The 26374-nt window shown below is 43.0% G+C and overlaps 3 protein-coding genes across 3 annotated transcripts; all 3 read right to left on the reverse strand.

Annotated features, from left to right (window-relative positions):
• Positions 1-1297: 1297 nt before the first annotated feature.
• sgk2a (serum/glucocorticoid regulated kinase 2a) lies at positions 1298-5790 on the reverse strand (the record flags this gene model as incomplete). The annotated part of the gene is made up of 12 exons (XM_080832439.1): positions 1298-1536; positions 1899-1988; positions 2078-2233; positions 2713-2808; positions 3016-3102; positions 3195-3231; positions 3349-3461; positions 4258-4389; positions 5083-5166; positions 5373-5430; positions 5603-5655; positions 5773-5790. The coding sequence occupies 12 exons, from the start codon at positions 5788-5790 to the stop codon at positions 1366-1368; spliced, it is 1095 nt and encodes a 364-aa protein (XP_080688565.1). The 3' UTR covers positions 1298-1365.
• Positions 5791-7768: 1978 nt separating this feature from the next.
• On the reverse strand, positions 7769-20175 carry l3mbtl1 (L3MBTL histone methyl-lysine binding protein 1; the record flags this gene model as incomplete). The annotated part of the gene is made up of 19 exons (XM_080833437.1): positions 7769-7938; positions 8034-8096; positions 8413-8570; positions 8815-8864; positions 9046-9240; positions 9494-9596; positions 9983-10124; positions 10474-10584; positions 13897-13982; positions 14301-14377; positions 15048-15199; positions 16127-16218; positions 16387-16522; positions 16629-16733; positions 17017-17102; positions 17504-17552; positions 18524-18656; positions 19087-19255; positions 20040-20175. 19 exons carry the CDS (start codon positions 20173-20175, stop codon positions 7804-7806), a joined length of 2178 nt encoding a protein of 725 aa, XP_080689563.1. The 3' UTR covers positions 7769-7803.
• Positions 20176-21464: 1289 nt separating this feature from the next.
• Positions 21465-26354, reverse strand: srsf6a (serine and arginine rich splicing factor 6a). Its single transcript, XM_080832434.1, has 6 exons — positions 26188-26354; positions 25149-25363; positions 23800-23930; positions 23316-23518; positions 22722-22799; positions 21465-22456 (listed from the first exon to the last, which is right to left on the reverse strand). Exons 1-6 carry the CDS (start codon positions 26292-26294, stop codon positions 21892-21894), a joined length of 1299 nt encoding a protein of 432 aa, XP_080688560.1. The 5' UTR covers positions 26295-26354; the 3' UTR covers positions 21465-21891.
• Between the last annotated feature and the right edge of the window lie 20 nt (positions 26355-26374).

Genomic DNA, 26374 nt, shown 5'->3' on the forward strand with positions numbered 1-26374 from the left:
GCTCTGCCCTCTGTTGTTGAAAGCATTTGCTCACTAAGGTTTGTAAATTGGTCGTAAGGGAATCTCAGGGAGTGTCTGGGGACTCAATAGATTACATCAGGGCCAAGTGACTAGATGCCCCTGCTTTGCATATGAATAGCACCACTGCAAGCATTACTGGGACTTTTCCCCCCTGTCCAAGCTAGCATGTACTGTGTCTTCAGAGGCATTTATCCTTCACAGTTCATATGACATCTCAGATTTAGGAGTGTGGCTCATCTCCCAAATACATTATTGTGTCATTGTTCGAGGTGAAACAGATTCATTTGATATGCCTTTTAAAGTAGCACAATGCGGTGCTTGTGATGTTCTAGTTATGTGTGTTGTTAATAACCAGACAGAGTGTTCAAGAAAGATGAGTTACTGATATGAAGGCAATTATATAGAACTGTACTGTACATGTACTCGCAGGCTCTGCTCCGCTGAACACTTAACCTGCGCATGCCTGTAGGGGGTCATGCCATACGTCACTTTTGTGATGTTGTATCTCATAAACATTACAGTGCTGTAAGCTCTGTCTCACTGTAAGGTCTGTCTTGAACTGGATCAACTGGATCTAGATCACTGGCAGTGTTTTTGTTCAGATTGTTATCCTACTTACAAAGGGCAAGGGCTTTATGTGCAAAGTCCAGGTAATACATGGATTCAAAGTCGAAAATGAAATAGTCAAATATTAGTCAAATAACAGTCACTTATTGTAAATCGGTGGTTGTTAAACATTAATACACAATTTAATAAAAGATTATTACATACACTTTAAGAAGCCAGCCATCATTGTTCTACTCACCAATGATTTCTTTTTATGCACAGAAAATTAATTTGGTCACTATTTGCAAAGCACAGCCTGACAAAGTACAGCCCATACTGAAAACAATACAGTTTACAAATATTGCACTCTAACAAACAGTATTAACTCAGTGACAAACTACAAATCCATCACATGCTCACATAAGGGTTGACAGAGTCCTGAGTTGGGATGAATTGTATAAAACCAGTTTGGGTTTTCTAATGCACAATATGGCGTTCACATGAAAGGAATAGCTCTTCCAACACAGCAAGTCGGAGTTGCTTTGTGACTCAAATACACCAATGCATTTACTAATAAGCCGAATCACTAGTTTCTATGGAAACCCCATTCCGCCTTGACAAAGGTACACATCACGTATACATTTGTAATCACCAGCTTTTATGTTCACATTAGCACCCCCTCCCTCAATGTCCGCCAATGTACAATATAATGAAAAGTGGGCTTTCAGTAATTTCCTCCACTCTTGAGCACCATGATGGCAGGGCCCAGGTGAATGAGAGCTGCTGAGATGAGCACACTCAGAGAAAGCTGTCCTCACCAGGGGCATAAGAGAAGCCAACGAAAGCACTGGCGCCACCGGAGCCGCTGGTGGCAAAACTAGAGGCAAGATCTGGAGTGCGGCCCACCGAACTGGATACCATCTCTCGGGTGAACTCTGGGTCGATGTTCTGAATGTCTGCTGGGCCCTTCTGTGGAAGAAGGACTCAGGAGTGAGTTCCAAAGTACTTTATTGTCATTGTCACAAAAAAACGAGACAGACGACGCAGCACCAGACCGCTAAAAAACTTAAGTTGCTGTGCACACTAACTGCCACATCTAATGATAATAAATAGCAATTCATAAAGAGTTTTTTGCCAGTAATTCCAGAATCTTATAGTGGAGAGCGTACACTGACCGCCATTTACCACAGTCACTTTAGTTAATTATTACAAATGAAACCTTCAGTTAGCAATATTCTGATCACATATTTGGGACAGTACTTTTCAATGGGTTCAGAGGAAAACACATCAAGAGAACACTGTTGTTTGTGTGAGAGAAGCAGCACACTTACCACGTTGGGCTTGTACGGAGGAGTGATTTTTTTCTTACAGAGGTCATCCCAGTTGATGTGGGAGAAAAAAATGTGGTTTTTTATCTCCAACTGAAAATAAGTTTGTCAAATTGTGAATATGCACACGGTATATATTCTATTTTTGTGACACAACAATCAGGAAAAAACTCTTCACTCACAAAGTCAGAAGTAGCCCCTAGGCGGCAACGCTGGTCTTTCTGCAGAAGCCCCTTGAGAAGATGGCACACAGCATCAGACTTCCCAGGAGGCAGGCGTAGTGGCTTGAAGAGAATACCATCGTACATCTGGGCGACATCCCGGCTGTAGAATGGAGGCTGTGACAGACATATGAAAGTGACACGATTAGGCCAATCATAGAGCCAATACTGTGTCCAGTCTTATTACACTGGTACCCACATGCAAAGAGCCAGTATTTAAAAAGCTAACAAAGTCGAGCTCAGCTTCCATGGAATATAAGCCCTGGGGGAAGAAAACATGCATTCACAATAATTTAATCCTGGTTGTGTGGGACTGAAGTGTTGGTTTAAATTAGTGTATGTTATGTAACGACAACACGTTCTCATTCCCAACTCGTCAAAATATGAAGCTTGGTCTGTGGCCCATGGCGTCAAAAACTGACGCTATATCTACCTTCTAGCGTCATTTTTCGACATGCAAGGTTGTTTCATTGCTTCCTATCAGGCGTAATTTTTCGACGTGCTAGGGTGTTTCATTGATTCCTATTAGACAGAAGCTGTCAAGTTCTGTAGCGTCTCAGCCATCTTGGATTTTGTTAGCTCCCATTCACACTCACCAGGCTGAACAACATTTCATAGAGCACAGCTCCCAGGCACCACCAGTCCACCGTGCGGTCATAGGGCTCCTTCCTCAGCATCTCAGGGGAGAGGTACTGTGAGACGAGGAAAAGTGGACGGCACAGAAACATGAAGAAGCTGACAAAGGAACTATTCTACTGTGATCGCATCCTAAACTGACCTAACCGGCGATGACACTCGTTGCTATGGATACCACTGAACGCTCTAGTAAACATAAGAACCCATCCCATGTCTGAAACTTATTTTACTGTCCTGTATAGAAAAGAACATAAAGTTCTTACCTCTGGGGTACCACAAAAAGTGTTTGTAGTGGCCTCTGGTTCGATCCCCTCTTTGCACAAGCCGAAGTCAGTTAGAACTATGTGGCCCTGGGACAGATCATAATCCCACGACAGTGATTACATTTACTGCAGGTTTCTTCAAAATGCCAATGGAGTCATATCAACCGAAATGTTCTTACCTGGGCATCCAACAAGATGTTTTCTGGTTTTAAATCCCTTTTTTAAAGAACATAAGATCATTTTAGAACGACAACCCTATGAACCCAGCACCATATATGAGCGATCAAATCCATCGCCAGTCGTGGACACAGCGTGTGTGCGGTGCTTACCAACCTGTATACAATATTGAGAGAGTGCAGGTAACCGATAGCACTGGCTAACTCTGCAGCGTAAAAGCGAGCTCGCGGTTCGGAGAAGCACCGCTCTCTTTGCAGGTGGAAGAAAAGCTGGAAGAGAAAGAAAGACACTGTTACCAGCGTTACCAGAACTATCAATTCATTAATCGGAAATCAAAGTATATTTAGAACCATAGAAGCACAAGCCAACTCAAATTTTCCTTGCAAATGCTCAAAATGTCAGTTATGAAGTCCCATAATCTTACTGGTAATTTGAACTGATGTAGGGTCCAATCCCCTCCATTCATTTACTGCACCTGCTACTACTACTACTAATGCCCTATGCTGCCCCCTACATTAATTTACTACACCTGCTCCTACTACTAATAGCCCTGTGCTGACCCCTACATTAATTTACTACCCCTGCTACTACTACTAATGCCCCTATGCTGACCCCTACATTCATTTACTACAACTGCTACTACTACTTCTATTGCCCCTATGCTGCCCCCTACATTAATTCACTACACCTACTACTACTACTAATGCCCCTATGCTGCCCCCTACATTAATTCACTACACCTGCTACTACTACTTCTATTGCCCCTATGCTGCCCCCTACATTAATTCACTACACCTGCTACTACTACTTCTATTGCCCCTATGCTGCCCCCTACATTAATTCACTACACCTGCTACTACTACTTCTATTGCCCCTATGCTGCCCCCTACATTAATTCACTACACCTGCTACTACTACTTCTATTGCCCCTATGCTGCCCCCTACATTAATTCACTACACCTGCTACTACTACTAATGCCCATATGCTGCCCCTACATTAATTTACTACACCTGCTACTACTATTTCTATTGCCCCTATGCTGCTCCTTGACCTCTGACCCCTACCTCTCCTCCGTTGACATAGTCCAGGACGAAGTAAAGCTTCTCGGGTGTCTGGAAGGAGTAGTGCAGCCCGACCAGGAAGGGGTGGTCCAGGCTCTTCAGCAGGACATTCCGCTCGGCCATGATGTTTTTTTGCTGCGCGGGCACACAAAAGCGGCATTGAGGAGGTGGGCAAGGGGATCAGAATGTGGAAAAGCAGCTGTCACCAGACACGACACAAGGAGCCTTTCCAAAACAACGCCACTGTTACCAGACACGAGACAAAAGAGCCGGTCCGAACAACGCCACTGTGCGCTGAAGGCACCAGAGGGAGACGCGATGGACATCTGACTAAGACATTTCAGACCAATTATGTCCACGGCAACGAAGACACAGTGCCTATGACTGCCAGTGCATTGTTTACATAACAGTGTGGAAAACATTGAAATGGTAGTGTAATCCAATCAGATCTACTCAAATCAAACATTTAAACCAGGGATACAATCGAATCAGATATAATACATCTGACATGTTCTTGCTACAAATTGTGTGGCAACATTGATATTCAAGAGGAATGCATTACATAACATCAGTATGCCCTGGAGGAAGGGTTGGCACTGTGGTTTTGACTCATAACGAACAACAAGCATGGTAGACAGCTGCATGGAGCAAAGGCTATTAAAAAAAAAAAGATTGTCACGGTACAAAGAACAGAACAACATGAGATTAGATTAAACTGGATCTCCAGAGCAGCAGAAACTGTGTGCGTTACACTGGTTATATGGCATGTGGAGGCACTTGTTTGAAAGCCAAATTAATAACAAGTGACTGTCATTCAGTGGTTCACACCTCTTTTTTCTTCAGTATGACTTTCTTTTGCAAAACCTTCACTGCGTAAAATGTTCCATCCGATTTCAGCTTGGCAAGCAGGACCTGAAATTGATTTGACAGAAAAAGAGCATAAATCTGTATAACATCTATATGAAGTGTACAGAGCTGCGAGTGAGCCCAATGCATTTATACTTAACCATTTTTTTTCCCATTTACATGGAACCTCGTCATATTTCCATTTAAAGGTTAATCATTTCTGAAAGCTGTGTGCAGCCATTGAATGGGAGAGGCTGTGCCGTCTCCCTTACCTTTCCGAACGTCCCTTTTCCGATAACAGCAAGGAAATCAAAGTCAGTAGGTTTAGCACTGAAAGGACAAAAAGAGGATTTAAGCTGAGTGTCCATTTATTGTCAAACAAAATTCATGTATTTTCTTCCCTGTAAGATTTAATATTTTTAATAGAAGTACGTCCCTCATTACATTTAAGTTTAAAAGCTTGAAATAGTCAGGTGTTATTAGTAAGCTAACAACTACTCACTGGGGGTTGGCTGAAGCTCCAAGATTGACATCGCTGGGCGATGTAGGTGAAAGCTGAGGAACCAAATTTGAGATTTTGGCAAAAACGATACAATTCTGGTACAAGCAACTCCACATTTCTGATGCCCGTATTAATTGTTTATGTACAATGGTGAAGAAAAGTAAGCTTACTTCATTACAATGCGCCATGATTTTGATCCATTCCAATCCTGCAGACAAATTTTACATAGGAGCTATATTGAAATATAACACACATGTCAGGACCTTTTGTTGGCTCTTCATCGATAAGAATCTGCTGTCAGTGAAAATAATATCCTGAGAAACTGGATATTCTAGTTTGTAACATGCATAGGTGCATAATAAAAAGACAGTGGGCCACCTTAAGAGTTCATATCAGTGAACATGTTTATATAGTAAACATCGTGTTGATGTGAACTGATTAAATCTGCAGTCGTGCTTGTCATTTTGTTTTTAAGGAGCGACAATCAGCCAGGCAGACAGCTTCTTAACGGCGATAAAACATGCCTCCGTTTTTGTTCTCAGTGACTTGAACTAGACAGAAACCATAATGTATAATGTCAGCATTACTGCTTTGAAATCTGCTGAAGCATTGCGCTTGAAATTCACTTTCCCATTTAATGGACTACCGACCATAGATCCAACACTACAACATCCTTTAAATTTTGAGTCCTGCTGGATGACATTATTGATATAGGCTATCTCACACTGACAGTATGGACTTAAAAGTTAGTTTGAAGAATAAAAAAGTAGGGTCCACGAAAACGTGAAACAGCTGCACCCAAATGCACTTACACACTGGGCTACATCTCGCGCTGTAGCCAATGGACACTAAAAATTGGAATAAAATAACTTACCTGTCGCAGTTTGCGATCCACGTAACAAAAAAGTCAGGTAGCCCTAACTACTCAACAGCTGGAGGAAGAACTTCGCACTCACATTGCAGAGCGGCTGTCTACACTGCATCATTGCATTTCACTGTGAGGTGAAGGTCACGTCATACTACGAAACCTGTCCCTTCCGCGACGGAGTCAATCATTAGCAAGACACCAGCCTTCTCGACCTCAGCCAAGCCCCGCATATGGACATGAAGAGGGGGGGAAGTGTGTGGGTGTAGCCTGCAGTCTACGGTGCACGACTGTCTTTCAGCTCTGGCGTAAAATAGGCTATATGTTACCTGCTTATAACACCGTAACTTAACAGTTTATTTCAATAAATCAATTCACCTTAATCTTTGGAAACCTTTTACGCTACCTTCTAAAGATTCAACCTGTAGTTTAGCCTACTGTACGAAGCAGCAGTTTAGAACTTCTAGCAAAGGCGTTTTATCTACACTTTGTTATCGGAGACCACCACGGAGGGAGGGTTGCTGATATGACACTTCTAGTCTTTCTTTGAGAATACAGCACAAATAAGCAAAGAATCTGTAAATAATTACTACCGGTTTTAATTTCCCCCCCAGTAACCCAATGTAATTTCGAAAAAATAACCACCATTCAAAGATGGCATGCACAATACAAAGAATTAACATTTAACATTTATTGATTTCTTGAAGTGTGTGAACTGAATGACAGTTTAAACCAATAATTGCATCGGGACGAAATATCTCCATCAGAGAGAGAATTTGGTCCTATACAAACAAATCTACAACATCAAAACTTCGCTATGCTCTTAAACCAAAAATGTTCCGAAATACCAAACTGTTTATTTGACCTAATATACCTAAGTGCTTTTCAACCATTATCGAAAACCAAACATCGATAAAACAGTTTGAAATACGGTAGACGTACTTATAACAGGTAGATGTACTGAAACCAATCTTGCAGGACTTCAAATTTGCTTCAGCTGGCTCAGGATGCGTATAAGCTCCACCCAGTGGATGAACATGTAAAGTGCATCAATAATTCTCTTCACGCTGCACAGACACATCTTTTAAGTCAACGTGGTTGTTTCCATCTCCTCTCAGAGTGAAATTGCATTATAAACATTTCACATTATTAAATCTGTAGTTAAAGTCGGCAGACTTATGTTTCTTTTCACAGCAGAGTCCCATGAAAACATGTATGACATAAAATGATTCTCTCTCTGAGGGACTTGAAGTAAATATCCAAATGCTTCATGGGAAATGAAAATGAATTGGCACACGATGGGAGGTGATCACATACACCGGAATGCCAAGAGCGATCACTTGAGTCCCTCGTCAGTACTCTTGAACATTAAAATGGCGTTGTAGATTTTCAGGGCCGGGCCCAGTTTGATGCTCATGATCTTGACAATGTCAGTCTGATTCAGAAGTAGGAACGCCTCTCCGTCAATACCCTAGAAGACAAGAAGTCAACTCTCAGTCAGGGTGAAAGGTCAATGGTCAGAACAATAACGGAAAAAAAAAAAAACAATAAAAGCACTCATCTTACCTCATCCTTGAACTGACGAGCTTGCTCCTCACACCCCGTTAGATTATGTACAAAGCCAAAAACCTGTAAAAAGTTACATATACACCACATATGTTAATATGTTACATTATATGAAACACTATCTAAAAAAATCTATCCATGTTTTTAAATGGCTCCAACACCTAAATGAAAATGCAATGAGGATTGCCAAATGCGGAAGGGAAACAACTCAAGCTCCATTAAAGTAGCAATGGGTAAACTGGTTGATTGCCCCTCGATCATGCGTAGCTTCTTACCACAACGATGATGCTCTGCTCTCTCTCCAACCCTAGATGAGATGATGGTGCTAAGACCTGCTGAGGGCCCTAAATCTAACATTAAGTCATGAGTAGTGCCGCACCTCCTCCACTGTCCAGCAGGCCACCTGACTGGCATGGATGCCCTCCACCCCGGGTAGGAGCTTGCAGTGCTGTTCCCAGCAGAGGGACAGGGTGCGGTCCTGATGGGCCGACAGGGCCGACATGAAGAGGGAGGGGTACACACCCTCGGTCGTCACGGCTGCTGTAGCACACGGGCACACACACGCGCACACACACCAACACCCACCCACGCAGATACACAAATACACAAAGGCAGATTCATATCCACACACACACACACACATAAATAAATCAATAAATCACTATATCAAGTGTTGAGATGGGCTGAATCTTCCGACTGTGCAGTGTGTATTTTTTTTTTAAATAAATAAAAATAAATACATTAAATTTAGCGTGAGGATTTAACAAAATACTTTGCTCACTCTGATAGTTCCTCTGCTGGTTCTTCCTGTACTTGGGGGGACGTCCAATCCTGATGACACGCACAAAGAGAACATATTTGGTCACAGCATCTCACCAACACAGACAGGTGATATATAAAAAGGCACTTTCTTGCCTCAGATAATGTTTCCAAACGCTGAAATTTGTAACAAATGAGTTCCTCACACAGAACCGCACAGCATCTGACTGAAGAACAATGGTGTCATGGTTACCTGCCGTGGTAGCGTGACTTTCTGGACCGCTGACCGAAGACCAGAAGGTTCCGTTTGGAGCCCTCTGTGTCGGACAGCTCGGCTTTGAGCCGGCCCTGATTCCTCTCCGCAAGCGGACACCCAGACAGGCAGTGGTGCGCTGTAAACCGACCGGTCACATGACCAGAACCGTCACACCCCGGCGTAGGACACTTCCTGTAGGTTAGAATGACCAAATACGGCCATTACTATTTCCTGTCCCACATTCCACATCACACCTACAGGATATCTTGATTATATTTTTGTGACATGTTTTTTTAAGGGGGGGGGGACTAACAAGAAATGTGGCAACCACACAGGGCAAAGCAAAGGTGTCCTGCAGTCACCTGACCGCCACACCAGTGTGTGAGCAGTGTGTGTGCATGCAGTGCGTGCGAGGAGGGCTCCAGGGTGGTGATGTGCCGCCTACCTGTGGTGGAAGCTGTACTTGGAGGTGTTTCGCGAGTGGCTGATGGCTTTGTAGGGCAGCGGGGAGAAGTTCGATTGGCTTGCTGCCGGAACTTCTCTTGTACCTTAGATACATTTAGGAACACCACAGCACCATAAATAGATTTAGGAACACCATAAACACGTTTAGGAACACCATAAACACATTTAGGAACACCACAGACACATTTAGGAACACCACAGAACCATAGACACATTTAAGAACACCGACAGCTCCATAGACGCTTTAAGGAACACAGAGGAAAAATTAACTAAAAAGAAAAAAAGAACACTGAAAGACCGCATACAGAACTTCACTTTTACTTTCATCAATTTTATCAAAAAGTCACACACCTTAAACCGAAAAAACAGCACACCATTCTGTGAAAACCACTACAATTTCATACTGTCAATAGCTCATGTGGTGTTTGTAATAGCCAAATAGATCCACAAAGAGAGGAGATAAGGTTACCGGGCGGCTCGCTGCTAGACTGGCAGGGTGGCGCCTTCAGGCCTGCATGCCCTGTGCCTTCACACCAGCCAGCCGGGTGGATGTCAGGGTTGTCCGAGTCGACCCACTCGTCGTACACATGACTCCAGCCATCGAAGTGAATCTGAACACGCCACAGGAAGAGGAGCATTATTACACTAGAAAATAATTCAATAATGAAAAAAAAAAAAAATGTTGTGCTCATTGTACTGGTTTTCATACAAATCTGAATGTAGCATGCAGCATGTGTAGTGCCCATGGTCATACACCTGGGGTTACAAGGGAATAAGACAAATGGATAGACTTTAAAAATACTGAAATATTGTCTGCCTTATCCATTAGAACAATATGGGGAATTTAGAAAACAGGAAAATAGAGAACTTGCTCGCTCATTTTCTAGTAATAACAATGCTTATTATGCTGCTGAAATGGTCCCAATAATGAGTGAAAAGCCTTATTGGTTCAGGGCGGACCTTTATTCTGTGAGTCTCCACTTCCTGTACCGTGGCGACCCTGATGAGGGCGGGGCTCCTCTTGTCCACCGCCTCCAGCTTCATCTGGGCCTGGAAGCCATGGGGTGCACGCTGGAGAGAGGACACCACATTTAAACTACAACAGGATCTACATTTATGTCACTGAAAACTACAATAGGATCTACATTTATGTCACTGAAAACTACAACAGGATCTACATTTATGTCACTGAAAACTACAACAGGATCTACATTTATGTCACTGAAAACTACAACAGGATCTACATTTATGTCACTGAAAACTACAACAGGATCTACATCTATGTCACTGAAAACTGCAACAGGATCTACATTTATGTCACTTAAAACTACAACAGGATCTACATTTATGTCACTGAAAACTACAACAGAATCTACATTTATGTCACTTAAAACTACAACAAAATCTAAATTTATGTCACTTAAAACTACAATATAATCCACATTAAGGTCACTTAGAACTACAACAGAACATACATTTACATTCATGTAGCAGCTTTCATCCAAAGCAACTCACATCACAGTAAATACAGTGGGGAAAATAAGTATTTGAACCCCTTGAGATTTCACAAGTTTGGCCACTTGCAAAGAAATATGTGATCTATAATTGTAATGGTAGGTGGATATTAACAGTGAGAAACAGAATATCAACAAAAAAATCCAGAAAAATGCATTTTATAACATTTATGACTTTATTTGCATTTGATGCAAAAAATAAGTATTTGAACCCCCAAAACTGACCGACAAAAATGACTTAGTACTTGGTGGAATAACCCTTATTGGCAAGCACAGACGTCAGACGTTTCTTGTAGTTGGTCACCAGGTTTACAAACATCTCAGGAGGGATTTTGGTCCACTCCTCTTTCCAGATCCTCTCCAAATCTTTAAGGTTGTGTTTTCAATGGGAGGGAATGAGGGAATGAAGTTCAAGCCCAATAATGTTTCCACCTCCATGCTTGATGGTGGGTATGATGTACTCTTGGGGTCATATTCAGCATTCCCCCCCCTGTCAAACACGGCAAGTCGAGTTGATGCCAAAGAGCTTGATTTTGGTATCATCTGACCACATTCTGTCTCCCAATCCTCCCTAGAATCATTCAAGTGTGCAATGGTAAACTTCAGATGGCCCTGTACATGCGCTTCCTTGAGCAGGGGGACCTTGCGAGTGCTGCAGTACTTCAAAAAATGACGGCGTGGTGTGTTGCCAATGGTTTTCTTGATGAGTCTGGTCCCACCTGCCTTGAGATCATTCACAAGCTCCCCCTGTGTAGTTCTGGGGTTATTCTGCACCTTTTGAATGATCACTGATTCCGCACGAGGGGATATCTTGCATGGAGCCCCAGACCTAGAGCGGGTGACAGTTGTTTGGTGTTGCTTCCATTTATGAATAATCGCACCAATAGTTATCTGCTTCTCACCAAGCTGCTTGCCGGTGGTTTTGTAGCCCATTCCAGCCTTGTGCAGGTCTACAATCTTATCTCTGACGTCCTTGGACAGCTCTTTGGTCTTGCCCATGGTGGTGAGGTTGAAGGTGTGAAGTATGATTCTTTGGACAGGTTTCTTTTATACGGGTCACCAGTTGAGATCAGGTATACCTTGTTAGACCTAATGAGGACTAATCTGTGTGCTTTTTGGGCACATTACTGGCCATTGGGAGCCAGAATTCTTGCTGTTTGCTTGGGGGTTCAAATACTTATTTTTTGCATCAAATGCAAATAAAGTCATAAATCTTATAAAATGCAGTTTTCTGGATTTTTTTGTTGATATTCTGTTTCTCACTGTTAAAATACACCTACCATTAAAATTCTAGATCACACATTTCTTTGCAAGTGGCCAAACTTGCGAAGTCGGCAGGGGTTCAAATACTTATTTTCCCCACTGTATATACATTTTCACAAGTAAAACTACTGCAGAATATTCTTCTTAAAATGTCTGTGTAGCACCAGTATCAACCAGTTTTCCTAACATTGCATTTGCAGATATCTATTTTCACACCCAGCTCTCTCTGGGTGTCCAACCTGTGCCACCTTGTGTTGTTGGCACTGCCAGTTGAACTACAGATGCACAAGTTTGTTTATACAAACCAGACTTGAACCACATGGACTGAGACATTTTCTATGGAATAGCATGAAAGAAATGACAGTCCAAGCCGCCCCAGAAAGTGACCTCAGGACAGACGAAATTTGAATACGACCCACACAGGGTCTTCATGCAAGACACAGAGAGATATCCACACCTTATTACACGGCTCTTTTTAATCCTGTAGAATGCTCCATTCACTTGAATGGGGCTTCCCAACGTTCTGCGGTCCGTTATTAACCGATAGCGGACCGTTGCTATGCAATAATGACCGCTGTCAAGGAAAGTAGTCTTTCGTAGCACTCAGCAAGTAGTCCGGTAACCTATCAATGGAGTTTCAGTGGACGGTTGAGCAGCTGTGTTCTTAAGAATGTTTGTTAAATGTTTGAAGTTCAACGTCTTTGACAAACTATTTCTCTGCTTTCTCCGCTTTTTAATACTAATGGTAACAAATAACACACTGTGTGAAGTTATTTCGCGTCGGGGTGCTGTTCGCCCTGTCGGGGCTTATTTTCCCGACAATGACCTGCGTTCTAAACATTATCCCTTACTTCAGTATCACACCGTGCCAGGGGTCGGACAATGGCTGATAGAAGTGGCAGGCATCCATTACAGAATGGCAGCGGAGAGAAGCCACCAAGAACCATCACACACAAAGGGAACTTGAGACTGGTACATGAGTGCAATTACCAGAGAAACGTGAATGCATTTTCACATTAATGTGAATTACTTCTAAAATGAACCCGGCGTGTTCGTTGAGAAACCGCTTTGATAACTAAGAGTGCGTGGGGAAAAAAAAGAAAAAGATCTCTGATCAAAGGTCTATCATTTAACAGTGGCCATTGCACAATGACACTAACAGGACACGCACCTGTGGGTGGATAATGAGTCATGGCTGAGTGGATGTGCCCCTGAGCTGGTATGGATCTGGCAGATCTGTGCTTGATGTCATGATGATGATGATGAAGATGAAGATGATGGAGTATATTTGATAGGGGCATTGGTGGTACAGTGGTTAGCATCGCCACCCCCCTTAGCGGTCGACCCCTGGCTCGACTCCCAGCCGCCACCGCAGGATGCCCATGCCCAGGTAAACTGCCTTGGATAAAAGCGTCTGCTAAATACCAGGCCTTTGCCTTTACCATCATTTTATCTATTCATTTTTAATAAAAAATGTTTTTTTTAATGTTTATGTATATACTTGAATCCTGTTCCTACTCCCTTGCTGCTTTGACAATTGAATTTCCCTCACTAATAAAAGTTTATCTATCTTTCTATCTATGAAAGGGTACGATAGGGTACAAACCACTTTGAAGTTCTCTGCAGGAACAGCTGTGGAGCCCGTCTCCTCGAGGTACCTCTCCCAGCCGAACCTGCCGGGGTCTGGATAGTCTAACAGAAGACATAACGTCACACTGAGTAAAATGCCTCGGACAAAGCTGATTGGTTACTGGTGTTAGCCCCGGCCCACACTATATGCGTTGGAATGCGTTGATCTGACAAGGTTGACGGATCCCCATTCACTTTGAATAATAAAGAGTAAGCCCAGCACACTATCACACTATCCCAGCCATCCCATTGTAGACTGATTGTATCTGTTTCAAACCAACTGACCAGTAGTCATAGGTTTCATCCCAGTTGACAGATCAACGCATTCCAACGCATATAGTGTGAGTCAGGTCTTACTCGTATGAGCTGGCTGGGTCTCACCTTGTGGCGGGGTTAGAGGCAGACATCTTTCTTGGCACCAGCCGATTGGATGGATGTAAGGGCTTGTGGCATCACACCTGAGGCGAAATGAAGAGGCGGAATGAAGATTTTTCCCGTTCAATTTGAGCTCTAGCCACATGCTTCACCAAGAGAAGTGCTCAAGGACAGAAACCCTCTTTAATTTGAGCTCTAGCTACCATGCTTCACCAAGAGAAGTGCTCAGCTCTAGCTACTATGCTTCACCAAGAGAAGGGCTTTGAGCTCTAGCTACTATGCTCCACCAAGAGAAGGGCTTTGAGCTCTAGCTACCATGCTTCACCAAGAGAAGGGCTTTGAGCTCTAGCTACCATGCTTCACCAAGAGAAGAGCTTTGAGCTCTAGCTACCATGCTTCACCAAGAGAGGGCTTTGAGCTCTAGCTACCATGCTTCACCAAGAGAAGGGCTTTGAGCTCTAGCTACCATGCTTCACCAAGAGAAGGGCTTTGAGCTCTAGCTACCATGCTTCACCAAGAGAAGCGCTCAAGGACAGAAACCCTCTTTATTCTTTGCTTCCCGCCTGTGCCCCTGACGGGAAGGAAAGAAATACATCTGACTCTTAATAAAACGTCACGGAAGACAAATGACAGATCTCCCTTTTAAGATACACATAATCACATCCCATAGGTCCTCAGGTAAGCCCAGCACACTATCACACTATCCCAGCCATCCCATTGTGGACTGATTGTATCTGTTTCGAACCAACTGACCAGTAGTCATAGGTGTCATCCCAGTTGTCAAAATGAACAAGGAAGCGATCATCCACCACATCAGTCACCGTGGCAACACAGATGAGGGAAGGGTTCATTCGGTCCACCGCCTCCAGCTTCATGCCCACCTCGAAACCGCACTCCATATCCGTCTGACGAAAAATAAAGAATCGATATTTAATATGTCTTCATCCATGCCTATATCTTTTTACACAAGGAGCATGACAAACTGCACTCCCTATCAGTCTGACATTAAAATAATAAATCCTGAAAAAATACCCAAAAATACTTCATACAAGTCCGTGCAAGAAAACTATACAAAACCACACTGCATATTTATCTGCCCCTTCCAAAATATATTCAAGAACTGTAACACTAATCATTTGTGACAGAAGATCAGATTAGATTTGCTGGTATAATCCTTAAAGGCACAGTTTTTAGCTTTTGTTGTCAAAACAACGCCTCGAGACCAACAAAATGATGATGCAATTCTAAAGCCACGACTGAAAGACCGTTTCCTGTACTATGTCTGCTGTTACAGTGCATGATTTATACTTTTACACACAAGTGACAATGCATATACAGTATTGTGGAAATGTTCTTTTTACCAATGTGGTTTTTACCACCAAACAACCAGCAAGCTGAACCTTTACTTCACACATAGAGAAATAAGCTAAAACAACATGTGAAGGAGATCTCTGACATCTAAATGATTAGAATATGGAATTATTATATAGAATATAGAATATGATGTTTCCTCCCATTCAGTTTTCAACTACAACTTTTCGCCAAATGCCTTTATCCAGAGTGACTCACGAGTGAGGTACATGCCAAAAACGCTGACAGCAATGTCTTGTGATGAAAAAAACACTTTTCACAGCTTCACAGAAACACAGTCTCAGAGGACTGAGGGGCAAGATAGAGAAAGAAAAGCGCGATCCCGCGGTGGCTGTTAAACAAACCTGGTTGGAGCGCTCGAAGGACGGCAAACCCAACCACTGCACCACCGACATGAAATCTCCTACTGTATTCCGCCCTACGAGAACATCTCGTACTTATTCTCGGCACAACAAACTTACCCGACCGGCGCTCGCGAACAGCTCTTTTGGGGCGGCTGGTACTTTTGTGAACCTCAAATAACTGGACCATGAAAACTCTTCCTCCTTGCAGCCTGCAATATCAACTGAGATTAATATAAATCAATACGGAGCTCAAGACCGCGTACTGAGATGCAATATTTGGATGCACAAGAGGGAGCATCTAGAATATTATTCTCTTCTATAAAAATTAGCTTTGATGAGTTAAAAGAAAGCTTATGTTCAAAGAAATGACCTCTCACCTTTGGGCGTGTAAAGTTTGTGCCCAGTGCTTTCACACCAGCCTGCTGGATGAATATCTGGACAGTTGGCATTGACCCAGAAGTCATGGCAGTCTGAGTACCCGTCAAAATGGAGCCGTAATCTATAGCCGCACGCCTGCACAGCAAAACGCAACTCAGTAATATAGCACAACATATTCAAACTGCGGGATGTTAAAGAACGACGTGCAAATACTACATTTCTTTACTTTACTGTTAACTACCTCAGCCACTGTAAGAACAAAATACATGGACGGGTGCTGTGGGTCAATCCCCTCCAACTTCATGCCCTGGCGGAAGTTGTTCTTGCACTGCGGAACCCTTTGGGACTAAAACATTAGGAAGACATCGTGAGGAACCTCAGTTCCACGTGGCATCCGCATCATCAAAGATTTAGTCTTCTTCAACGTTAGATACACACTGAGACACAACATAAAAACTTGCGTTGTAGTGTAATTTGTCCACCTTTCTTGCCCAATCACATTTAAGTCAGCTCATTTGGACAGATTAAGACACTGCCACAGAGCCACACATACTTACTTATCCCTTTTAATTATTATTATTATTATTATTAATAATCGATTATGTTTTTTAAATGAGGACCTGCCGTACCACTTGAAAGAGTTGGGTTGGAGCCGCCACAGCCTTCTGTTCGTCCAGATACTGATCCCAGGACCAGGGCTCAAGCTTGCCGTCAGCTGGGCCTCCAGGACACAAACACAATTACATTTACAATTAATTTACATTTAGTCATTTAGCAGACGCTTTTGTCCAAAGCGACGTTCAAGGGAGAGAACAGTCAAGCTAAGAGCACTAAAACCTGGTGTAACAATAAATAAATACTGCTTTTTTTTTTTTTTCAAGAAATAGAAAACGACATAGAAAGAAAAAGAAGTGCGGGACTGTCACTGCCAAGGTGCAATTAGTTATTAATCCTTTTATCAGTTTAAAGGAAATTAATGTAGCTGTCATTGTCTGAACGGTTAAAAAGTTACATGTAAAAAATTTACAGTCACTGAAGATTTTGTTAAATGTAAGCGATTTGCGAACGTAATGGTAAGCGAGCGTAAATATCACAAGTCGACTTTTAAATACCAACCTGATCTGTTCTGTAGACTCTCTGTCTTTGAGTCTTCACTTTTCTCCTCCTGTGAATGTAAAAAAGACAATTCTATACAAGCCATCGGAGACACACATGTGTCTGACATGTGTCTGACATTTCTCTACATCCACATCCACACAAATCGTTTCCATGCATTCCAATACATTTAAAAGGCATTGCTAAAAACGTAGACATGACTACATTAGTAATCAGCGTAGCGGCCTTCCCAAACGCCATGGCCCTACATGATAGCTATCATTTCAACGAGAATTACCCCAACAGTAAGGTAAAGGCCAGGTTTTAAGCAGACGATTTTATCCAAAACAAGCAGACGATTTTATCCAAAACGACGTACAGTACTACAACTTAATAAGCAATAAGCAATTGGGAATCAAACCAAGGTGAACTGCTGGCCTCCGGTGACGCTAACCACTGCATCACCACGCCAAAATACAACACACTAGTAAGTACTGGAAATGGACTTCAGTAAGTACTGGTAATGGACTTCAGTAAGTACTGGTAATGGACTTGCGTAAGTACTGGTAATGGACTTGCGTAAGTACTTGTAATGGACTTCCGTAAACTGGAAGTGAAGACACAACGCTAGTCTAGTAACAGTCTGCCAACAGACACCTCCAGACTAACACCATTACACTTCTGAGCAATGACTAGCAGGCCCCTCAAGCACTTCCCCAAACTTCAGTGAAATGACTTCAAAGTCCTTTAATATCAGCTCAAGTGCCTTCCAGTAATTGCACGCAAAAGTGTGGCGCCTGATTAAGGCGATCATGAAAATCCCAGAAAATAAAGAGACTGTGTGCATATCCAACTAAAGTTGGGCTTAGGTGCTGGACGCAAGTAAGAGTGATACAGGAACAAACAGAAATGTGGTGAGAGAAACTAGAGTTCCCCGAAAACTAAGCTTGATTCAACACGCCGACCGTCCGATCATGTGTTGATACGTTAGGGCAAAACTCTTACACATTGTTCTTTATTCCAGTATTATGAAGGTCCTACCATAGTCTCCATTTCAGACTCTTCCTCTGATGGGCTCAGGTAATCCCTCCTCTTCCTCTTCTTCATGGGCTTCAGCAGCTCTGGGTCAAAGGTCATCACTCGCCCCCCCGGAATCCTCTCTCCGCTCGTCTGTCTGACAAACAAACACCACCACCACATTTACATTACATTTAGTCATTTAGCAGACGCTTTTATCCAAAGCGGCTTACAAGTTTGTATGTACATTTTACATTTACACTGATGTCACACTGCACATCAGGAGCATTGAGGGGTTCAGTGCCTTGCTCAAGGACGCTTTGACAGTGGGAATCGAACTAGCCACCTTCTGATTACTATAAAGACTTCTCTACCTCCTGAACGACTGTCGCCCCACCACCCTATCAACACTACTCCTGGCCATTATATAAAGGCACACATGAATCACCATAGACGTTTTTCAGAAAATGTACCTGAACATGAAAAAGAGAGACACCACAACACCCTTCATAAACAGGTCACCAGAAGGTACCGGAAACCCTTCAGGAAATGAATCTAAACATGATGAAGAGCAGAAGGTTAATTACTTATCAGTCAGAGGCTCTCTGCGTAACTCTTCGGGATAGGTCCTTTTGGGCGCTGAGGGATCGCTGGGCTTGCACGGAACAGAACTCTGTGTTGGCTCTGGGCTTGTTTTCAAAAGCCGCTCCACTTTGACGGGTACTCCACCAACAGCATTCGGGGGAGTGGTGTCTGCTGTCGATTGACATGCGTTAAATTAAAAATGACATTTTGAAGTGAAAATTTCAGCAGATTGAAACAAGATACACTGATGTACAGAATACAGGATCTACTCAATGCAGACAACATGAGGACTTTCAGTCCAAAAATAGTGTGTATTAAGTCAAAGATTACCAGTTTTTTCAGCTTGCCTGTTATCTGCATTGGTCACCTTTGCAGATAGCCCCTCGACAACTGGATTAGTACAACCAATTTTCCCTTGGCTTATGACCTCCAGTGTACCACTGTCACTCATACAAAACTAAAGAGGATTCAAACCATGTTACAAGCATGTTCATGCATTTTCAGCCATTTTTCGTACCCTATACAATTTTCAAACAATATTTGATTCATTATGAGGTTCTGGATTTCATAATAAATATAATCAATGCACCATCTGGAGCTAACAGCAGAACAATATACAAATAAACAACAGCAATGACAAAGAGGCGCTCTCAGCATATTGAAAAAACACATCCAAACGTGCGATTACCTTAAGATTGCTGCCTGGAAGAATAGCCATCCCCTCTTTCCATTCAAGAACATGGACAATACTACAAGTTCCACCGACTTGAGGTGACAGTGCTGTGGTTCCTAGGTCTGCAGTTGTACTTGCTTTGGTGACCTCAACAGCATTCTGAGGTGCGTCCACCTTTCCAGCTGGGTGACCGGAAACAAGGTTATCCTTTCAGTTGGAAGATCAAATCTGTGAGACCACGTCAGAGATACATTTAGTTCGCTTCACAGAACTGACACTTACCTGACAGAATGAGTGTGGTGCTGCTTGGTGGTTGCGCTTTTTGTGGCAGGATGTCACTGGAAGAACGGGCATTGCTGGTATCTGTGACAACATCTGCATCTTTGGGCAGGACTTCAAGGTCCACTTTGGCACTCATGACAAAGGTTCACTTGTGCCACTTTTGAAAGGAAGTTAAAGTCAAGAGGTTACAACTTCTCAGGAGATTTTGTCAATTTTTACAAACGTTTCCAGTGCAAAATTAGGATGCAAAAGTCTGTATTTCACGTCAACATATGTGGCCTAATTCACGTAACACAATAATAGATATTAAATATTTAGGTTTCTTCTTTTACCTGAGTAAACCTCCTGAGAATGAGATATATTGATCATATGCCATGTCACATAAACTACATCCTCGTGACAGCTCTCGTGTCTCTGTTAATGTTGCTCCTAAATCAAGTTAAATGAATACCCTCCCAATTTGTAAAACGTTAACAAAACATTTAGCCTCCGACCCAATTTGAATTTGATGGAAGCCAATAATTTACGATGACGCTGGGGTCCATTAGACTACAGCACTTGTGATACTACACCTTTACACTAAAGCCGTCTTGTCATCGCACGGAGCAAGTGAGGTTGGGGAGCACAGTAAAAATCTGAAAAATTGCTGCAAAATGGCGGGGTGGCTTAATCTTAGAAGCACTTTGAATCGAACACATAATAGCTGGAAATCCAAGACTGGCTACCTTGTAACGCTTCCTGACTTGATTTTGAATGAATGGACATCGCTGACCAGCGTGCTAAATAATTTGCCTACTAAAGACAACCATATAGAAGGGTTTCTGCATTCTAAAATAAGACTGTATGTGACACAATATTACAGAAAAATATTATTTTTTTAGAGAAAATTGTCGAAGGGGCTAATTACACTCGCTTGGTCGTTCAGTATTAAATTAGATACAATTAACATAATGCGATTAGCTGCAGACCTTACCCAATAGCTGTGGTGTCTTGCAGGATTTTACCCTTTGCATTCAAATATGCATGGCAAATACTAAATGTTGCTAGTAGCATGATAGTGATCAATTTCTCCTTACCAGTGGTTCGTCCTGCGGTTCAGAAATGTAAAGTGCGCATGCGCCGTGCGCTTGTTCTCACACGGTCACTCGTGTGTGTATATACACACACACACACTATGTGTTCCTAATTATCATATCAACCCTTACCGCGCGAAAATAGAGATCAATATGTATAACTACAGTAAGGAAAACGTAGAAAAATTAAGAGTTTTATTTTATTAATAAAGAACTTCCTGCTAGTTCATGTCATTTCTATTCAGCCGAGAATGGGCCAGTAAGATGAAATTCCTTAAAGCCATAAGCACTAGTCAAAGGCGGTTACATTTAATTAAAAAGGGGTAGACAAATGAGGACAAGCATACATAATCGTAAGAAAGTTTAATAAAAAAACGACAATGTCACAATCAAATACCTCTGGAGAAGCAAGCGTCATGCCAACACCACTCACAACAAATCAAAACTGAAAATCAAAAACCAAAGAGACAGGGGCAGTGATCAAATCGCAGAGGCTAGCGTATGCTGCTGCGGAAAGCTCTACACGGAGAACCTGATTCCTAACATATACACCAATCAACAAAGTCATGAGCTAATTCCATCATTGCCATGCCTTGGATAAAATATTTAAGATTGCTTTAACTGGTAAAGACTGTACATATGCAACCTGGACAACTAATTAAACTGAAATCGAAAAAAAAAAAAGAGGCTCATACATTCCCTCACAGGGACCAGTCAGCAAATTCAGTTGACCCCTACAGAGGTTGCGGACAAAAACACAAGACTGCAAGCTTTTGATTTTAATCTTGGGATGCAGATCTGGAACGGGAGCGGGACCGAGAGCGAGAGGGGGAAGGAGACTTCGAGCAAACGGGGGATCGGGACTTAGAACGGGAAGCTGACCGCCGAGCAGGAGACTTCGACTTGCTCTTTTCAGCAGCAGGAGACGGAGACCTAGAAGCCGACTTGGCGTCGTCTCCCTTTCCGTTCTTAATAGGGGATGCTGATCGGCTGCGGGACTTCTTGGCGGCAGGTTTCTCGTTGGAACGACTGCGAGAGTCCCTCTCGGACTTCACCTTGGAGCGGCTCTTGGATCGGGACTTCCTGTTGTCGGAGCGAGATCGGGACTTGCCGCCAGCCGAGCGGCTACGGGATTTGCGGGAACGGGACCTGGAGCGAGACTTCCTGGGGCCCGAGCTGGTTTTCCGTGTGGGAGACTTGGAGCGGGACTTGCGTCCTGATCTAGAGCGAGATTTGCTCCGAGAGCGCGATTTGCGGCCTGATCGAGAGCGGGATTTGCGCCCAGATCGAGAGCGAGATTTACGCCCAGACCGAGAGCGGGAACGTCTCCTCCTGGAGTGGGACCTGGGGATATAACAGAACATGCACATGTCAGGAAAGACCCTCATGCCAGCTCCCAAAGCAGACATGATGCATTATAGCATTCAGGAGGGCTTCAAGTGTGGGGCAAAATAAACTTAAAGGCTGAATAATTTGCAGTTCCTCATTTAAAAGATGTCACTCTGAGGAAAGACATTAATAGTTTGCAGCGATTTAGTTATTGAGTGCCCTCAAAACTGTCAACTTTGGTCTACACTTGGAAGAAGTATTATCGGTCGCGCTGAGTCACCTGGAGCGGGATTTGGATCTGCTCCTGGAGTGGCTGCTCCTGCGGCTCCTGCTACGAGAGCGACGATGGCTGCGGGACCTGCAGTCAAGCACACAGAGACAACCACTGTTAACAGCAAGCACTCATAATGTGACAGTCAACTGAAAAACTGCTGAGCAATCTTGAAATCAAAAAGAAAAAGTGCTCTTCAGAACATAGTGAATTTTGGATACCGGTCCGAAAAAAATTCTATACAAAAAATTGTACGCAATAAAATGTACAACACAGAGGTTCTGCGAATGTTTTAAACTTAATCGTTTGTGTAAACATTGCAAATTGTTCAATTTAAACTGTAACCTCAGACCATTTATGGGTTTGAAAACATCCACTGTCAACTGAGGGCAAAAGAAAGAAAACGAAAATGCAGCACCTCAGGTGTAATGAGATTTCACAAACCAGCATAGAAAAGACGTACAAATTATTGCATACAATTGTGTGAGCATTCGGTTAAGTGTAAGAATTTGTTTAAATGCCACCTCAGGAACCTTAAGAGCATTTCTACTGCTCCAAATAGAAGCAATGACATAAAGTCAAACAACTACCATGGACACTCACCTAGAGCGACTGCCAGAGTCGGAGCGACGACGACGGGTTTTGTCCTCGACCAGACGAATTTTCCTTCCGTTTATGTCGGTGCCGTCGAGTTTGTCAATCGCTCGTTTCATGTCGGAAGAGGAACGGAACTCGATAACCCCTTCGTTGGTGCGTTCCTTATGCGCATCAGCATAGGTGACCTCTCCTGCCTGTCGCATGAAGTCCTAGAGGTAACAGACAACCACGCAACCATGAACATTGATGCACTGGACCGAAAATGGGTAGCCACAACTTGTGCATATGAAGAATATAAACTGAAAATAAATGTACCAACCAACACTTGGGTTGGGAGAAATGAGCCAATGGACAACGAATGAAAATTAGCTAACCCAGCTCATTTCGGTGCATCTACATTTTCTGGGAAATGTTTATCAATGTACACTGTCCCTTTTCAAATAAACGCATAAAAGGAATGAATGGGAATGTCTATGGCTTGTTTACTTACTTTGAGGTCTTGCCAACTGCAGCGGCTTGACAGGTTTTCTACAATGAGCCTGTACTCGGTACGGACGGGCGGTCCGTACTTATCCCTGCCAGTGCGACTTGAATCCCTGCCTCTGCTACTGTAACCACTACCTTTTAACAATAAAACAGACAAACAACGTCACAACCAACAAACCACATACAGACCTCAGAAAACGAAAATTAGGCACACCAAAAAAAGAGTAGAGGACAGAAAAAAAACGGCACGAGCACTGTAAAGAAAAAACATTTGTAAGAAAAAGATGTTACATCGAGAAGATGTGGGTCAAGGACTTTAATGTAATTACAAAATGAGTCTAATTGTCCTCTCAGAGCCTGTAATGAACTAATTTAATAATTTTACAATTGATTTGACAATAGCATTAAATAGTAAGTGGTCTTCAAGCAGTAGTCTGAAACCACAGGCTGGCTACATAGTCACCTTTAATCCTGACGAACACGGAGGCTTTTTGCAGTGATATGAACCCCAGTAACCTAGGCTGCTTTAACAAACCCTCTCCAATCCTTGCCTGATCACTTAAGTGATAAAGAGTTGACAGGTGAATGGAACCGCTTCCATGCAGGTAACAGGACAGCGGCAAAACACTTTTGCTAATGCTGTGCCTTTTCATTCTTTTCAACACAAAAACCAATGGGAATCCTCACCATCACCCCTGGTCTATTGGCAAAAGGCTGTTGTCATCATGGCTTCCGGTAAGGTCAGCCAAAGGTCAAGGGGCAAAGGTCACACACACATAGTAAGGTGAAAGCCAAGGCCAAGCGGGACAGGCAGTCATCTTAGCCTCAAGGGACTCGGACTCAGCCTCTGCCCCCAGTGGACACTTTTGAATTGAAACATCAAGGACTTTGTTAATGTTGAAATAAAACTGAATACACATTGCATGGGTACATAAACCTAAACTTATCAAACTAAACTGGCAATCCTCCACATGTTCGGCGGTGGGAGGAGAAAAAACAAAAACTAAAAAAAATAACTTTTGAATATCCAGAAAATCTGCATATGTACTTCCTGAGAGTATACTACACAAAAGCAGCAGACTACAAACTGAAGGAGAGAAGCCACTCTTCACAGTACCCACACTATAAATGTTTCTTAAACTGCTTACAAAAGTCATGTGAAGACCTGTGGGCGCATTTTAATTTTGAATCTGGCCAGAGCTTCCGTCATCCATCAAAATATTTCAGAATTAACAAAACCATGATACGATGGTCGTTGTTAACTTCTTTCGCCTTCTCAAAACAAGCTCTAAAAAAGAAAGTGTTAATCAAACAGGAGTACCGTAACAATGAATAAAGGGAGACAGCACTTACTGCGTCCTCCACCGGAGCCACGGTCGCCGCCACCGCCACGATCGCTGCCCCCATAACCCCCGCCGCCGCCGCCACCACCACCGTATGAATCGCGGTCACGGCGTGGGCCCCGAGCATGTTCAACAACAACACGCTCTCCACATAGCTCCTTGCCATTGAGTTCATACACAGCGTCGTCTGCATCGCGATTATCATCGAACTCAACAAAGCCATACCTGAGAGAGGGGTCAAAAGCACATAACGAATAAATCACATTACGTAAGACATTCAGAATAAGCAGGTGTTTTACACTGGGGGGGGGGGAATCAGTTTGACCAAAGGTCACAGCGGGATGGGCACTAGCTCTACAAGGGCAAGATAACAGTGATTAGATGCCCAGGCCAAGTATTGTTGGTATACAGCCATAAACGTCTTATCTCGGTTAGCAAGCTAGCTCTACATGCGCGGGAGTTTGTGGCCTAATGAACCTGCCACGCATAACACGGCAAGCTAGCTAAGCTAGCCAAATGAATGGCCAGCCGCAGCGTGAGCAAAATATCGGTTAAATAAGCCAATTACACAAAGATAGTGCAACATGCATGCTTACATTTTCATAATCGTGTGTGTCACGCTAACCACTTGGCTAGCAACCACGCTAAATACAATATTTATGATAATTAGCAGTTATATAAGCCACGGAGTGCATAGGCGGCCATTTCGCTCGCGTGGTTCATGGTAGATAACATTAGCATTGTGTAGCTAGAACGTCACAGTCCACGGTCGGTTCATGCAATTCGAACTTAGATCAACATGGACACAGCGTACCCTTTTTCCAAGGCACGAATCGCCAGTCAATAATAACTGCAATACTCCCACCAAATATAGGTATAGGGCAATGTTTAACAATGCTCTCATCAAAGCCGGTGTACATACAAGTTGATAGCATTTCTGTAAACGACAACTGGCTAGTTACGTAGCTAGTTCCAAGTCAGCTACCTAGCGATAGCTAACGTTAGCCAACTAGCTACGTTACTGACCCGAAGTTGAATCACAAACTCACCCATTTTTCATATCGACTTCCATGAGCTTTCCATAACCACTGAAAAATCTCTGAATGTCCTTTTCACGGACGTTATAACTTAACCGTCCAATGTAGACCCGCGGCATTTTGCTGGTCAAGTTGTAGACGTTTGGAAAGGTACCTACTCGGCAGCACCTCGTTGTCAAAGAGGCTAGCTGCAAACTCT

The sequence above is a fragment of the Sprattus sprattus genome, assembly GCF_963457725.1.
Source record: "Sprattus sprattus genome assembly, chromosome: 2".
NCBI lineage: Eukaryota > Metazoa > Chordata > Actinopteri > Clupeiformes > Clupeidae > Sprattus > Sprattus sprattus.